At 48.0% G+C, this 18109-nt stretch overlaps 1 protein-coding gene across 2 annotated transcripts in view; it reads left to right on the forward strand.

Moving 5' to 3' along the window:
- Positions 1-18109, forward strand: part of Itpr2 (inositol 1,4,5-trisphosphate receptor type 2) — a 423811-nt gene that overhangs the window by 364743 nt on the left and 40959 nt on the right. For both annotated transcript variants that reach the window (XM_028891637.2, XM_028891638.2), the window contains 2 exons: positions 1502-1667; positions 17335-17495. In XM_028891637.2, coding sequence (XP_028747470.1) covers positions 1502-1667; positions 17335-17495 — 327 coding nt within the window. The remainder of the gene's footprint in view (positions 1-1501; positions 1668-17334; positions 17496-18109) is intronic.

An 18109-nucleotide genomic window follows, 5' to 3' on the forward strand; every position in this document is an offset into this window, starting at 1 on the left:
CTCCCTCCCTTCCTAAATTGGGAATTGAACTGTCAACACAACATATCCCCAGCACTCTTTTTACTTTTTAAACTTTGAGATTAGGAGTTTTACTGCATTGCCCAGGCTGGACCTGAACTCACTCTGTAGCCCAGGCTGGCCTTGAAGTTGCTGTTCTTCTGCCTCAGCTTCCCTGAGGAGGCCTCCCTGTGACAGGCCCGTAGCACACAGGCCTTGCTTCTTTCTTGTTGCCTTCCTTACCAGTGTTTACATATGGTCTTGATTTTCAGGGCTACAGCATCATTTCCCTAAAGTATAGCAGTGGCTGTAGGACAGTTAATTGCACAGTGGAATCCCGGGGATCAGAGGTGAACTAAAAGCCTTTGGATGTCAGCTGGGCTCCAGTCTGAACCGCACATTATGTCACAGCAACAAAGTCACAGCCACAAACTCTACAGGAGCTGATTGTTAAATAGAGCACAGGATCCCCAGGTGCAGGATTTACTCTGCTTCTGCATAGGAAGAACCAAGAACCGCCATCACTTACCAGGACGAATACAAAGTGTGGATGAGTTCTAACGGAATTTCATACATTAAAATGGCAAAGTGAGAACATTTCTCAGTAACTGTAAATGTTGAAGTGCCAGGCTGGAAGCAAACAGTTTTCTTCTGCAACTGGCCTGTTATATAATGTCCAGTCATCTTGCTAAAAAGCTCAGCTCTCCTGTAAACAGCTGGATCCCGTGGTCTCTGATGTGTGTTTTAACATTGCAGACCAGATAGGACACACATACTTGGCCTTGTCAGAACAAGGGCAGAACTACTGCAGAAGCTGAGAAATCACCAGTTTTCCTCAGCTAGCCTTGGGGTTGTGTTTGACTCCCTTTTGCTTGGTGTCTGGGAGAAACCTGCACGATTGTGTTTCTCACTCATGTGACAAAATGCCCAACCAAAGCAAACTAAGGAAAGAAGGGCCATGTTGGGTCACAGTTCTATGTGAGTATCCCATCATCCTGGGAAAGACACGACTTCAGTTAGAGACGGAGTGGCGCAAGGCCCGGAAGCCAGCTGGCCACATTGCTTCCACCCTCAGGAAGCAGCAATGGAGCAGGGACAAGGCCCGCCCCCAGTGACTCACTTCCTCTGGTGAGGCTCCACCTCCTGAAGGTTCCACAGCCTCCCCTAACAGTACCACCAGATGAGGACCAAGAGTCCAAACAACAACATGAGCCTGTGCAGACATTTCACATCCATCACTAGTAAAAGCACACGAGAAAGTATGTTCCTCTTGGGGGAGATGTATCAGCCCCAGAGAAATGGAAGAATTCTGAGAACAGGCTTCAGGCACTCCCTTAGCTGGAGGAAAAGAAGGATAGAGGGAGCTTTCCTTTTCCTAACGGGGCTACCGTGTGTGTTCACCCAGAGGATACCTGTTGAACATCGGGTTTGTGCTAGACAGTGTGCTAGCTCAGCAGGCACGAAGTGTGTGTGTGTTACAGGTGTGTTTGCACTTCTGTTGCAGGAGCCCTTATTTGCTGCCCGGGTGGTTTATGACCTCCTCTTCTTCTTCATCGTCATTATTATCGTTCTGAACCTGATTTTTGGTGTGATCATTGACACCTTTGCTGACCTCAGAAGTGAGAAGCAGAAGAAAGAAGAAATTCTCAAGACAACCTGTTTCATCTGTGGTAGGTGCCCCCCACCGTGTTATGATGAAAGATGAGTAAGTCTCCCCACCAGATGCTAAGGTAGCGGATGGGCAAGCTGCTCAGCAGGAAGGAGGGATGAGAATGTTCCATTTTTTCATGCTTTAGGAAAAATTGTTTTACTGTAAAGGCTGGATAAAATTCAGGTTACATAATGTTGCATGAGACTGACATTCTCTGCTTCCATAAATAGATGCAAGAATCACCCCAAACTCTTCATTGTTTCTGCAATTTATACAGTCCTCTGCCTGTCGAGTGTGCTGCCAGATGCCAGGAGGTTCCACACCTGGCAAATGGGCTTTTAATCACAATAGCATATTGAGTACATTACAGAGTGACTTTTATTTTGCTAGATTATGAATCCAAGATTCCACTCATTTAAAATCACCGTTTTAGATTCAAAGCTAGTCATTATCCTAGCTACACACACACACATATGACATGCATATCACAGAACATAAAAATACTGTAGAACATGCCACACACATCTACATCATGCACCTAGACCTACCACACCCCACACTACATACAACATATTGCAGCCTGGACACACACCACATATACTGCACGTGTGTGCACACACACCACAAATACTGCACGTGTATGCACACACACCACATATACTGCACATGTGTGCGCACACACCACATATACTGCACATGTGTGCGCACACACCACATATACTGCGCGTGTGCGCACACACCACATATCCTGCACGTGTGTGCACACACCACATATACTGCACATGCATGCACAACACCACATATACTGCACATGTGTGTGTACACACCACATATACTGCACATGTGTACACACACACCACATATCCTGCACATGTGTGCACACACACCAAATATACTGCACATGTGTGCGTACATACCACATATACTGCACATGTGTGCATACACACCACATATACTGCACGTGTGCGCACACCACATATACTGCACATGTGTGCATACACACCACATGTACTGCGTGTGTGTGCACACACCACATATACTGTGCGTGTGTGCACACACCACATATACTGCACGTGTGTGCACACACACCACATATCCTGCACATGTGTGCACACACCACATATCCTTCACATGTATGCACACACACCACATGTACTGCACATGTGTACACACACACCACATATCCTGCATATGTATGCACACACACCACATATACTGCACATGTGTGCACACATACCACATATCCTGCACATGTATGCACACACACCACATATACTGCACATGTGTGCACACACACCACATATCCTGCACATGTATGCACACACACCACATATACTGCACGTGTGCACACACACCACATATACTGCACGTGTGCACACACCTTTCCTTCTGCCCCATCACCATCTCTCAGGCTGAACCAACCTTTTCTTCATTGTTGTCGTCTCTCAAATCCTCCCTTCTCACTCACCCCTCCCCTCTCCGGCCTTCGGTCTTCACTACAGCGTCACACCGGCTAACTGGAGCCTCGGTAGAGCCTGTTCTGCCTGCCGTGCTTTCCTCACTTGCCCCCTCTCCTCTGTGGCTCTTCCAAGCTGCTTCGTCATCCTCCAGCTGGAGATGTTCCTGGGAATAATGTGAAAGAATATTCACGATCTTGGGAAGAATGCATATTAGCCATGACCTGTTTCAGCCTTTGTGGTCTGTGCTGAGACAGACAGACAGACAGACAGACAGACACACACACACACACACACACACACACACACACACACACACGCGCATGCACGCGCGCGCACACGCTCTGTGTATCAAGGGAAATGATAGTGAAGTCTCTGGGTTGCTGAAGGCAAGGAGAGGATGGGCACTCCTGCAGTTGGGGAGAGGAGCAGTAACAGCCCACGTTTCTCAGGGCAGATGGCGCAGAGCTGATGGGGTTAGTCCGTTGTCGAAGTGGGTAGAAGCGGAATAGCCAGGACCAGAGGCGGCATGGAAACAGTGTCCGCACAGCACGGGGCTTCACTTACTGTGAGTGTCACTGTGACCGAACACCAGCAGCTCAAGGGACGAAAGGTCTCTTCAGGTTCTGGTTTGAATCGGCCACCGTGGCAGGGCAGGGCTGGTGGTGAGAGTGCCCCTCGGCTCTGGCGGCAGGAGCCCGAGGCTGCCTGTCCACATGCTGGCTGTCAGGGAGCAGAGAGACTGGAAGTGGAGTTGAGCTGCACACCTTGGACCGCGGCACCAGTGGCTGATCTCCCGCAGCTAGGCCCACTTCCCCAAGTTCTCCGAGCTCGAAAAGCACCACCAGCTGGGGGCCAAGCACTGGAGCATGTGCCTAGGGGGCTTTCCTATACAAACCACAGCAGAGGGTCACGGTGTTGCCGGTGTGGGCTCCAGAGCAAGGTGGCCACAGGGAGGGCGTTCAGCTGAGGCAGTGTAGATTTAGTCTTAGCATAGGTGGAAAGGCACTGGGTCGAGTTTTTGTTTCAGAGCCCTGCAGTAGCTCTGGGGACTCCTTCATCAGGGGTTGTCCTGAAGGCAGAGTAACTGGTTGTTACCACAGCCCAGATGGTAAGTGAGGAAGACCAGTTTCTGATAGCCCGTGGTACGGTGTTAGGGATAGAAGACAGAGTCAAGAAAGTCAGATGATAGAATCTTAAAATATTTTTTTTAAATGTACTTATTTTTATGTATGTGTATGACTGTTTAGCTTGCATGTATGTATGTGCACCAGAGGTCAGAGTTGTGGACAGTTGTGAGCCACTATGGAGGTGCTAGGAACCAGACCCTGCACCTCTACAAGATCAGCAAATGCTCTTAACCACTGAGCCATCTCTCCAGCTCCAGAACTTTGAAATCCTGATAGTTGGGAATGGATATGAAAGATGGCTGGGTGCATGGGTAATACCAAGTGGCTGAGTATCACGGGGGAGCGAGGTATGAATACCCCGAACTTATCACGGGGGAGTGAGATGTGAATACCCCGAATTTAACTTGGGGAGCTCTGGACTTGTGTTGTGCAGTGAACATCCAAGGCGGGGTATATCCTAGCATGAGTCAGTGTGTCTTCTCTGCAGACAGTGACAGGCACCCCCAGCCTGCAGATTACAGTAAAATCTGGAGCATGAAGGAAGGCTTCCTGGTCAGATGTGGAACCAGTGGAGTGTGAGCAGTGGAGTGTGAGCAGTGGAGTGTGAACAGTGGAGTGTGAGCAGTGGAGTGTGAACAGTGGAGTGTCAGCAGTGGAGTGTGAGCAGTGGAGTGTACGCAGTGGCATGTCAGCAGTGGAGTGTGATCAGTGGAGTGTCAGCAGTGGGGTGTCAGCAGTGGAGTGTGAGCAGTGGAGTGTCAGCAGTGGAGTGTGAGCAGTGGAGTGTCAGCAGTGGAGTGTGAGCAGTGGGGTGTGAAGAGTGGAGTGTGAACAGTGGAGTGTCAGCAGGAAGCAGCATCCAGGAAGAGTCAGGAGAGACAGCATGGGAGAGGAAGGTGCAAGGAAGCTGGAGGAGCTGGCAAAGGCCCCTGGGAGCGTGGCGTGCACACTCCTCCCTGCTGGTTCCTCTAACACAAATTCTAATAGGCCTTTAATAAAAACCTGGAGCCAGGTATTGGGTAAGTGCTGAAGAATCAGAGAGACACAGGAACAAGCCACTGCCACATCTCACCTCGCCGACTCCCCGAATCATCTGTTTGAAGCCTCTGAATCCTCAGCCAAAAAAGCTGTCCAGCGGAGAGGGGTTTCTGCCGGAAAGGGCTTCAGCTGAAAAGCCTCTAGCCGAAAGGGGCTCCAGTTCCGGTCTCCTCACGCCTTATATACTTCTCTCCACCAGCCATATCACTTCCTTCCTAGTGCTGGGATTGAAGGTGTGTGATTCCCAAGTACTGGGATTAAAGAAGGTGTGTGCCACCACCCCATGGCAGCTATGTTTAATCTAGTGGCTTATTCTGTTTTCTGATCTTTAGGCAAATTTTATTGGGGTACACAATATATCACCACAGGCTCCAGCATGGTGGGCTATGCTGTTGCTATTGAGGCCAGCAGGACAGATAGATGCCGCTTGTCTCAGGAGAGGGCTCAGCATGCCATTTCTGGCCCCTGGATTCACATCAGTGCATGGTGATTTCCTGAGCAGCCCTTTGGTGTTCTGCTTGGAGGTTTGGCCCAGACTGACACAATCCCAGAGCCAAGCCTTGCAGAGACACACATGGTAGACCCCAAAAGCCTAGTGGGCGTCTCTCTCTGGGTGGCTCTGGGCAGGTCCAGGTAGAGAATATTCCCCTGAGCCTGATGTCTTAGCACCAAGAGACCTGTGCCTGTGAGCTGAGATGAAAGTGCTTGAGGGACTCCTCAGGTCCTGTGCTTTGTGACAGACCCCCAAGTCTCCTTTTGTAAAGGTGACAGACCCCCAAGTCTCCTTTTATAAAGGTGACAGACCCCCCAAGTCTCCTTTTATAAAGGTGACAGACCCCCCAAGTCTCCTTTTATAAAGGTGACAGACCCCCCAAGTCTCCTTTTATAAAGGTGACAGACCCCCAAGTCTTCTTTTATAAAGGTGGCATAATTGTTGACAAGGGCATTGTAAAAAGCCTGCTTCTGCCAGTCAACATGAAGGGAAGCAAATGTCTGAGATCTGTATTGTTTCTGTGCCTTCATGGCTGACAATATTGCCTCTCTTCTTCTCTTCCCCCTTCCCTTTCTCATATCCATGTATACATGTATCCATATATGTGTATATGTACAAGTATACACATATACATGTATATATGTATATACATATATACCTATAATTTGCAACCAACTGCCAGAGCAAGGCAGGCCAATAACATGAATGGAAGACCCTTGTCCTTTGGCCTTGTCACTGGGATGCTTTGGTGGTTTAGAGAGACCAGGCTGTCCGGTGCAGAGCTCAGATTTGCTAGAAGGAGGCTGAGGTCAAAGAAGAATCTCTTGTCCATGTCCAGACTGGACGAGTGAAGTGAGGTTGGAGTGATACAGCCTGAGTGTCCTGGGATCAGTCAGGAGTGTGGGGAAGAAACCTGTCTGGAGACCTCAAGGAATGTTTCTTCAATCCTGGGAAAGAACTAGACCCTGTGCATTCTAGGGAAAAAACAAACAAACAAACAAACAAAGCTCTAGTTCCTCTCCTTGGTGTGGAACATGTCGATGTTTTCACGTCTTTGCAGTAAATGGTGTGTGTGGCCTCCCAAAGGACAGTCCCCCTCACCTGTATCTCTGACTCTCAGAGATGTCCCCTTCTTTCACACTAGCTCCCTAGAAAAGAGGTCTTGAGTTTGCACCGATTGACCCAACCATCTCTGCCTCTCACCACGCTTCTCTTCCATGTCCATTTATCTCCACTTTTGCCGAGTGCACATCACCGGCACCACACTCTCCAGGCTTCTTCCTCTATTCCATGTTTACTGGACAGTGAAGCTGGCACAGCCTCCTGGCAGCCACCTGGACAGCCCACACTCAGCGTCCCCTGTCTTCTCCACCTTCCTCTGCTCAGTTCCAGATCCTGGCTGGCATATGGCCGCAACAGATCTCCACCTCTGCCTTCAGTAAGCAGGGCTGGAAATTCTCCCTCACGTCAGCATCTGTGCTCTCCTTCCAACACTTCAGCCACCCTGGGCTAACAGACCTGCTTCCACAGGTTTTCACTACATCCTGCCACAAATTCTCACAGCCACACATGGGCCTGCTCAGTGCTGCCAGACTGACTTTTCTAGTACAAAACCATTAGTAACATGGCTGTCCATTACTGCAAAGCTCTCCTTTTCTTGGCACTAAGACACTTCACAATCTAGATACCGCCTCCTCCTTCTCTCTGTCTTCTTCCTCCTCTTCCCCTCTTTATAGATGGATTTTTCTTTGGGCTGCCATCTCACAAGAAATGACACAAAGACTTATTATTAATTATAAAGGTTTGGCCTATAGCTTAGGCTTATCCCACCATCTCTTATAACTTAAATCAACCCATTTCTATTCACCTACATGTTGCCATGTGACTTGTGGTTTTTACCGCTCCTCCTGTGTGTCTTGCTCCTTCTGCATCCTGCTCACAACTCTGCCTTTCTTCTTCCCTGAGCACTCTCTGTCCAGAAGTCCAGCTATACCTCCTGCCTAGCTATTGGCCATTTAGCTTTTTATTAAACCAATCACAGTGACATATCTTTACACAGTGTAATCAAATATCTGGTAACACTTCTTACTCCTTCTCTTCTTTTCTTCTTCCTCCCCTTCTTTACTGTGTGTTCATCCATTTTTCTATCATTTATGTTTCAAATCCCAGTTCCAAGTGTGTTCCTCACTGTTCACATGCTGGACTCTGTATTCATAGTAGTGAGGGAGTGTTCTGGTTGAAATCCCAAACCCCCATGAGCCATAGAACTCTACCCCATCTCTGAGGCCCAGCCCCAATACTAGGATTCATGAACTCTTTTCCAGTCTCCCTCAGCAAGATAAACATGGGTGCTCCTGAATGGCTGTCACACACCATGCTCAATGGTATCTGTTTGCCTCTGCTTGATGCCATACACCCTCATACTATAGAAAGCATGTGAACCCCCTAGTCAGGTAGACACTACCTCCCACAGTCCCACACCCTGGTGATATAACCTTGGCCATGATTCTTGCCCTGAGCTGTACTTTGCTTTCTGGGACGAGGAGAGTCTGTGACCATGCTTTGAAGCTGTGGTAGCTGTAATCAAGATCTTGTCTACAAAATCCCCTACTACTGTGCAAAGATGAGACTCAGCTCTCTGTGAAGCTAACTGTTCTTCTTTAAGAGAGGTAGACATATTAACCATTTTTTTTGCTTTGTTTGTTATGAATGACTAGGCAGTAAATCAGCCCCAAATCTACGTTGTCTCTACATTTCCATGGCTTGTCAGCTCTGCAAGGAAGGTAAAGGCAGCTCAGTAGTGAGTTGATTTGTACTTCATATCAAAATCCTAGATGCAAGCAGGGAGATAGCTCAGCAAAGTGCTTGCCGCACAAGTCGAAGACCTGAGCTCAGATGTCCAGCTCCCCCATGGAGAGCTGGGCACAACAGTGTGAGCCTGCAATCCTCAGGAGGCGGGGCAGGAATACTGGGGCTGCTGGACACTAGTTAGTACTCACGCAAAGTGGAGAGGTGATTGAGAAAATACTTGACACACGCCTCTGGCCCCACGTGCGTGTGTACACATGTGCACATATGCAGCACATGAGTACACAGACAAAACCCAGGTCTACTAGGTTCTAGATTTTGCCATGAACCAGGTATTATCGTGGTGGCATGACATTCCCGTGGAATACAGGTGATGGATCCTGAGGCTCGGGGTGATGCTATATCAACCAGTCTATATTGATTTTCTGGAAGCTTCACGCTTTTTTAAAAGACTGAAGGCTCATTTGGTAATTTAAGGTAGAGTAAATCTGGACAAAATTTTTATATTATAATAAATAGAATATCATAAAGTAGAGCAAATTGGTGTGTAGATTTGAAATAAAATTGAAACTTTGAAAAATGTGGGCTAGAGATCTACAGTACAGGTGGTTGAGCTTTTGCCCACCATATGTGAAGGCCCAGGTTTGATCCCTTTTACCAAAAGAAAATAACGTAAAACAGGACAGAGAGTGTGAAGAGCACTCCCTGAGCTTGGAGAGGACTAGACTTTGATTCCAGCATCCATGTGGGTGGTGTCCAAGCTCCTGCAACTCCAGCTCCAGGGATTCTCATGTCCTCTTCTGGTCTTTGTGGGCATCTGCACACATGTATACACACACACACACACACACACACACACGCACGCACGCACGCACGCACGCACGCACGCACGCACACACGCACACACCAGGTCAGTTCCCCTGGTAAAGAGGAATCATGCCGTGGTGATGTTACCAGAAACTCATGACAGAGAATAGGAATCACTCTTGATTTCTCTTACTCCCAAATCTAATTAGATATCATGACAGCTCAGGTTCTCATTCTACTTCAATCCCTCCTTCATTTATTCAGTTTAGTTGAATTCCTGTGGTTGTCTGGGTGCTGTGTAGGTGGCACTCACAATCCAACCAGACAGTAAAGTGAAGGTGAAGAGCAAACTGATGTATGTTTATAGCAAAGGGTTACAGGCACAGGGGATCAGCCATCTGGTTGTATCTGTGGGGGCTGGTGGTGCCTAGGGCTGAGCTGGGTCTTGGAGAAGTACCTGCAAGGTGGAAGAGAGTGCATCTAGAGGCAGAGTTTTCCCAGAACAAGAGGATTTGGAGGGTGAGAGAAAGGCCGACACAGAGGTCAGCACAGGAGCCTGAGGATGGCCCCAAGTGCCTCTCCATGGGACATCCTTATTGCTATCAGAGGTGGAAAGGGGGCCAAAGAAACAACTTTTCAGTGAGCTAAGTTGGACAAGCTAGGAACTAGCCCTGTGAAGTTCTCTAGAAGGCTGCTAGATATGGAAATTAAACTTGGGAGCAAAGGTCAGTCTTGGTGGAATGATGCAGGAACCACCAGCGTGGTGATGGTTACCCTTGGGAATGCCACACCCTAGAGAGCAGGAGCCTGTGACCATGAAGACAAATGACCCCCGTCATACATTCTCTATTGTCCTGGTTCCTTGCCCTCTCCACCAGTCCTTTCTACTGTCCCCAAGTTCTGCCCCAAGAACTATTTCAAGTATAGATCTGAACCTGCTGTCTCCACCCAGAAGTCCGAAGCACAAAGGGAAAATGCCATAGATTTGAGTTTAAAGCTCTCTGGGTTTTTAATGCACACTCCATTTGCTGTTTTGAGCACCACACTAGAGGAGTGACGTCCACACCAGCCTCCCCCGCCCCACCCTGTCTCGAGCTTTGCCATGGGGACTCCTTTGCCCATGTGAACCTGTAGAGTCAGGAGTGGTTTTATTCAGTGCTGACTGATTCTTCCCCTAACTGCAGGAGCTAACTTGAATCATTCTGGATCTACTTCTTTTTTTGTTTGTTTGTTTTTTTGTTTGTTTGTTTTTGTTTTTCAAGACAAGGTTTCTCTGTGTAGCTTTGCGCCTTTCCTGGAACTCGCTTTGGAGACCAGGCTGGCCTTGAACTCACAGAGATCCGCCTGCCTCTGCCTCCCGAGTGCTGGGATTAAAGGCGTGCACCACCACCGCCCAGGTTGGATCTACTTCTTGGTGGGTATAAACTTCATATTGGTATTTAGACGGCTGTGTAGTCATCAGCAGAAATAGGTGGCCTTTACCTCTTTTTCATTTGCTGATGCTATCTTCTAAGAGCCTGTAAAGCTGTGCCTCCTGGACGCCTTTTATCATCTTGTCCCCCGTCAGGCCCCCTTGGCCACATTAGGTGATGCTGGAATCAGGACTTTAATACTTTGCAAACGGGAGGGGTTTGACTTTAGTTCTGGGAGACTTTAATAGCTTCTTTTTAACTAATAGCTCTATTGTGATGTAATTCACACACCTTAAAACTCACCCACTTAAGGTCTACAGTACAGCACCTTTAACATATTCAGAATTGTGTACAGAACTTCAGGATCCATTTTAGGACTGCCTCTGGCCTTTTATTAATTCAATCAGATTGAAAATCAAAACTAGCCATCATGCTATGTAATACCATGCATTAGTGCTTCAAGCCTTTCTATTGAAAAGAATGTTCCATCAGATGCTGAGACCATGTCTTCTTTCTGTTCATCACTGATGGGATTTGGGTTTTTTCAACTTTGAAGCAGCAGGGACTATGCTGTGGTGAACATCCTTGAGCAGGTTTTTGTGTGTACACAGATTTCATTCTTCCTTGTACACCTGGGCGCGATCTCCTGAGTCATGCCTGAGTCATGCTGTGACTGTGTGGCCCATTTTACAAAGTTGCTGCGCTGTTTTACATTTCCTTTACTAGCATGAGGGTCCAGGATTCTCACATCCTCCCCATTGTCAGTATCTGCTTTCAATCTTAGTGGAAGGATGTTTTACTACTGAATACTCTTAACTCATCCAATCTCTGTTTTATTAGATGTCAACCATGTGTCAGACACTGTATAAACTGTGAGGGCCACGGTGAAGAGCAGAGGCACAGATATCTGTAGTTGGAAACACATGATGAGTAATGATATCAGGCCAGGCTTGGTAGCACATGCCTAAAATCCCCACAATCAGGAAACATGCGTTAAGATCATACAACTGAAGCCAGCCTTTTTTACATAGCAAGTTCCAAGCCAGACAGAGCTAAATAGTGAGACACTGTCTCAAAAAAAATAAATAAATAAATAAAACAAGACAAGAAAGTAGTAAATGTGTGTGTGTCGATCCCTGGGGGAGCGCATCTCTTCCTTCAGTGCTGGCCTGCAGCAGGCTCTCCCTGGCAGGCATGGCTACTCTATTACCTCGGAGCTGAGATCCAGCATAATTTAACAACTTGGACACTGCTGTTGTTAGTCTGGTAGAAAGTGGTAAAGAGCACCGGAAAGGAGGGCATGGTGACAGGGTGGTCCTGAGTGCCAGGAAACGGGAGGGCTTACTGTGTGCTGGACACTGTGCCACCTTAAGTCACCTGCCAGTCGGAAACATCCATGAATAAGTTAGCCAAGGACACCCCAGAGAAAGTTCTGTGGCCAGAGCAAGCGCCTGGCCACGGCCCCTGCTGAAGGAATCTGTCTGTGGAATAGCAAAGAAGCCAGCATGGCTGCCTAGGCACCAACAGGGGGAGGAGAGGGGCTAAGGTCAGAGCAGCAATGCGGCCAGGCCCCGTGGGAGTTAGCACATAAATGTTGCATGAGACACATGCAGGCTAAATGATTATTCACTGTGTTTAATTTTCATCTCTGTAAATGAATGCCTGGTATACTCTTCGAGGAGGAGGGGTTTACTTGGGCTCATAGTTCAGAAAATACAGAAGACACACCTCATGGCAGGCAAGACATGCGTGGAGACCATGCCCTGCCTGTGTCGGGGTGGGGGTGCATTTGCTCTCATCTTGGTAGAGAAGGAAGCAGAAAACAGATAACGCTGGCGCTCAGCTGCCTTCTTCCCTCGTGGTCCTCTTTGCCTGGCCTGTGGGATGCTGTCTCCCACGTTCAGGGGAGGTTTTCCATATCAGTTAGCCCTCTCTGGAAACAGCCTTGTGGACATGACCTACGGTATGCCCTAGGCATTGCTTAATCCAATCAAAAACTTTGGAGCTGGAGAGAGAGTTCAATGGCCAGAGTTTCAAGCATGAGACCTGAGTTCGGAACTCAGCACCCACACGGAAAGCCAGGTGCACACAGGCTTGTTGTCCCCAGCCTCATGGAAACAGAGACATGGGCATCTCTGAGGGTTGCTGGCTGTCAGTTTGTCCCCTGCTTCAGTATGAGAACCTGTCTCAAGTGAATAGGTGAGAGAGGGACAGAGTTGGAGTCCTAAACCCCACCCCACACATTTCATACACCATCTACATGGATTCAGTTGTCACTGGACATCCATATTTCAACATCTATATTTTATCTGTTTTTTATGTAAGCCCTTCTTACAGGCCATTGTGGGGACTACTGCGAGGGGCATAGCCAAGGAGAGTCTCCACATTGTTCAGGTTTCCCAAGAGTCACTCTAGCTTCTGTGCTGAGAGTCGGGCCACAGGTGGACACACGCAGGTCTGGGCAGCTAGTGAGATGACCCATACGTCAGGGAAGGCAATAGCCCAGACCACAGCATCAGCAGAGGGGGAGTTCAACCCAGACAGATGCGGGTATGTACAGAAGGAAGAAATAGAGGTATTTCAGTGTGGATTGGCTATGGCATGTGAGAGTCAGAGAAAGTCAAGGTTGACTCCTGGGCTTATGACTTGGACAACAACACTGGACTGGCCACTAAGTAAAAAGGAGGAGGCTGTGGAGGGAGGACACTGGAGCTCACACTGAACTGATAAATGGTCAAGTGAAATGAGGTACAATCACCAGATGACTGTACTTTATAGCATTTACATTAAAAAAATCCGATTACATGATTTAAAAAGTCAACCCAGAACTGGGGACAGATATTTTAAAATGTATTTGTTTTGTAACATGTTTAAAGGTTCTTCTTGCCTGAGTGGCCTTTGAAATGTGCTCAGGGAAGGAGTAGCCAGGATTGGAATTCAGGTTCCTGGTGTCTTCTCTGATATCTGAACAGCAAAGACGAACTCAACCCTGACATCTTGTTTCCCACAACTACAAGACTTGTTTTTCCATAGATGTTTCTCTTCATCTCCATTCACTTTCTTCATAAGCTCCTCACTTCAAGAGAAAAATTTGACACTCAGATCCTTCCCATAATTCCTCCACAATCTGGAGATGTGGCTTGGTATGTTAGATAGTTTTATGTCAACTAGAGTCATCTGAGAGGAGGGGAACCTCAGTTGAGAAAATGCCTCCCCAAGACTGGACTGTTGGCAAGCCTGTTAGGCACTTTCTTAATTAGTGATTGATGGTGAGGGCCCAGCCCATTGTGGGTGGAGCCATCCCTGGGCTGGTGGTCCTGGGTTCTATAAGAAAGCAGGCTGAGCAAGCCATGGGGAGTAATCTATTAAGCAGCATCCTCCATGGCCTCTGTGTCAGCTTGATCCAGGTTCCTGTTCTGTTTGAGTTCCTGCCCTGACTTCCTCAGTGATGGTCTATGATGTGGAATTGTGAGCCAAACAAACCCTTCCCTTCCCAGTTCGCTTTTAATCTCAGTGTTTCACCGAAGCAGTAGGGTTACTAAATAGGACATAAACTGGCACCAGGATAGTGGCATATTGCCGTGACAGACCTGACTGTGTGTTTGGGGGAGGATTGTGGAAAGACTTTAGAACTTTGGACTAGAAAAGCCATCGTGTGTTGAGAGTGTGTGTGGGGGCTGTTTTGTAGGAGCTTGGAAGACAAGAATGGTGAAGTCAATGTAGATGACAGAAGCCTGGCTTGTGAAGTTTCCGAGGGAAGTTTAAGGACCATCGGAGCCATTTGTTATTTTGATTTAAGATGCTGTGGCACTGGCCAGCTGGGCTGAGGAATAGTTGTGATTAACAAGAGACCAGCACCACTGAAGGGGAACCTTTGCTTTGCTGGGACACTGATGCTGGCCAGGTAGAGCTGAGAAAACAGCAGTGATGGAGGGGAGGCCGGCATCACTGAGGTGAAATCTTCTGGGAAGTGTTTCCTGAGAGCACAGAGAAGCTGTGTCCCAGAGGCAGCCAAGGTTGTACCTAGTGGTGTAAGAGTCACCCAGGTGCTACTGGCTTTAAAGGCAGGAAGGGGTCATGGAGAGCAGCTGAGGCTTGGCACTGTGAGGCCATTGGTGAAGTTACAGTCTCAGCAGCAGTGGGAGCCCCAGAACTGAAGGGGCCAGGCAGAGAAGTTGAGGCTTGGCACCATGAGGAGAGCCCAGGAGAGGCTGCTGGTGAAAGTGCAGCCCAGTGGCAGCAGAGACCCCAGGAGTTTGGAGATGCCAGTACCATGGGATGAGCACCAAGAACAGCAGCAGCAGTGGAGCGGAGCTTGCTCCAGCTTAGAATGAGCTGTGTGTGCTGTAGAGGGTGGTGCTGGAGAAGTGACCAACCCCCTTGAAGGAGCCCAGAAGATCATGAATGAGTCCCAGACATTGGGCGTTGTTTACACTATTGGAGTTCGGTTTTGCTTTGATCTGATTGTGACTGTGCTCTGGCTCTTCCCTCTTGAAGTAAGAAATTAACTTCTTTATTTTAGAGGAGCTCACAGTTTGGAGACTTTTGATTTTAAAAGAGACTGGATTTTTTTTTTTTTTTTAAGAAGCTGAACTTTAAACTGCCTTTGTAAGGCTGTGGGACTTTTAAGTCTGTAAAATGTTTTATACTGTGATGTTTATATTAATGTGTGGTCTTGGCAATGAACAAGAAAGGAAAGGTTGTGACTTTACAGTGATGTGTTGTGTGTCAAGTTGACAAGGGCTCATGGTTGTATTTCAATTTGACACAAGCTAGAGTCATCCAGGAGGAGGGAACCTCAGTTGAGAAAATGCTTCCGTAAGATGGGGCTGTAGGCAAGACTGTAAGACATTTTCTTAATTGGTGACTGATGTGGGAGGGCCCAGCCCATTGTGGGTGGAGCCATGCCTGGGCAGGTGGTCCTGGGTTCTATAAGAAAGCAGGCTGAGCAAGCCACAGGGAGCAAGCCAGTAAGCAGCGCCCCTCCATGGCCTCTGCATCAGCTCCTGCCTCCAGGGTCCTGCCCCGCTTGAGTCCCTGTCTTTCATTGATGGCCATGAGGTGGAAGTGTAAGCCAAATGAACCCTTCTCCCCAGCTTGCTCTTGGTCATGGTGTTTCATCACAGTAGTGACCATGACAAGGACACCTGAGAATTGAAGTGGCCGACCCAGCCCCAGCTTACCCGAGTGTTGTGGACTAGGGGCCTTGAGGAGAGTCCTTGCCGCTGCACAGAGCCCGGGGGCTGTCTCTGCTCAAAGGCTTTGCAGGTTGAAGTGACCCTGAAGGCGAGACTTGGATGCTTTCCTTTAACCCAAGGCCTTGATAGGAAGGGGTCGTTTCTTATTCCTGCCACGGTTAGCCAGTGTTCCTTTTCTTGGTTAATTTCTTTCAGAAATCTTCATGTGTACATGTGTGTATGATGTGTGTATGTGTGTGCATGTGTGTATGTGTGCCTGTGTATATGTGTGTATGTGTGCCTGTGTTCATGTGTGCCTGTGTGTATGTGTGTATGTGCCTGTGTGTATGTGTGCCTATGTGTATGTGTGTATGTGTGTATGTGTGCCTGTGTGCTTGTGTGTATGTGTGCCTATGTGCCTGTGAGCTTGTGTGTATGTGTGTATGTGTGCATGTGTGCCTGTGTTCATGTGTGCCTGTGTGTATGTGTGCCTGTGTGTATGTGTGCCTGTGTGCCTGTGTGTATGTGTGCCTGTGTGTATGTGTGTGTGTGCACCAGCCTGTGTGAGGGCCACAGTACATACATGTGGAGAGCAGAGAACAACTTTGGAGTCATGTCTACCTTCCACCTTGTTTTGAGGCGGGGTCTGTCTAGTGTTTCTGGTGCCTGCAAGCTTCCAGGCAATTCTCCTGTCTCTGCTTCCCATCATGCAGTAGGTGTGTTAGGATTACAGGTGGGTTCTACTGAATTAGACCTTATGTGGGCTCCAGTAATCAAACGCAGATCACTTGGCTTCTGTGGCAAATGCTTTTCCTATTGAGCTGTATTTCTTTTTCTTGAACAATTATCGTTGTCTCTTTCCCTTATACTTTTGGTCTGGTTGAATTTGACAGTTTTGACATGACTAAATATAAGATTACCTGTAGCTCTTCCCTCTGTGATAGAACTGTGTATTCCCAAGGATCATGGGAGGAGAATAAACGTTAATTGGGAATGGGTCTATCAACCACAGCCTCTTTATCTAAGCTTTCATATATATGTGTGTGTGTATATATATATATTTTGTTTTTCAAGACAGGGTTTCTCTGTGTAGCTTTGCACCTTTCCTGGAACTCACTTGGTAGCCCAGGCTGGCCTCAAACTCACAGAGATCCACCTGGCTCTGCCTCCCAAGTGCTGGGATTAAAGGCATGCGCCACTGCCGCCTGGCATATATCATTTTTTAATTATGACAGTATTTTTAAAGTGGCACACTCTTCCAGAAAGCAGCTTGTTGATTTTCAATAATGGTCGTGTTTTATTTTTATGCTAAGAAGTCCTGACTGATGGAAAATTGCATACTGAGTGTGTCCTGTGTTTTGCAGGCCTGGAGAGGGACAAGTTTGACAACAAGACGGTCTCCTTCGAGGAGCACATTAAGTCAGAGCACAACATGTGGCATTACTTGTACTTCATCGTCCTGGTGAAGGTGAAGGACCCGACGGAATACACAGGGCCCGAGAGCTACGTGGCTCAGATGATCGCGGTGAGTGAGGCTGCCTCAGCTAGTCCTGATTCTCCACCTGTGATCATATCACAACCCAGAGGCCTTCAGTGTCCACCTCTCCCTGCCCTCCTCTTAGGTGAGAGATGTTCTAGCTCTAGCTTTTTGTGAGCCTTTAAATAGGCTTGTCACTCACTGGAGAATTTCCACATTGCTGACATCATGGTTGTTATCCAGTCAAATCTATGTCTCCAGTGTACAAGTAGCATCCTCTCAGGGATTATCTGTGCAGTGTAGAGCTTCCCATCGATGTCACTAACCTCTGACCCCTAAACCCTGACCCCAGACCTCCAGTCCTCACTGGACCTCTCGGTTCCCACATCTGGAAGTGTCATATTGTCACACGTAGACAGGAGAGTCAGGCTTCAAAAGATTCCTTGAATTTCCAAAATCAATAATTTGCAAAGTCTTGTGTTTGGGAACACAGGTGCTCTAGGGGGGCCTGTGGGAGACACAGCTGACCCTTCTGTCCAGTCCTAAGGGAGGTGTTGGTCAGCACCTGTGGGAGACACAGCTGACCCTTCTGTCCAGTCCTAAGAGAGGTGTTGGTCAGCACCTGTGGGAGAGTGAGCTGTAGTGGGTAGCCATTCCAGCTT

Source organism: Peromyscus leucopus, chromosome 3, assembly GCF_004664715.2.
Source record: "Peromyscus leucopus breed LL Stock chromosome 3, UCI_PerLeu_2.1, whole genome shotgun sequence".
Lineage (NCBI taxonomy): Eukaryota > Metazoa > Chordata > Mammalia > Rodentia > Cricetidae > Peromyscus > Peromyscus leucopus.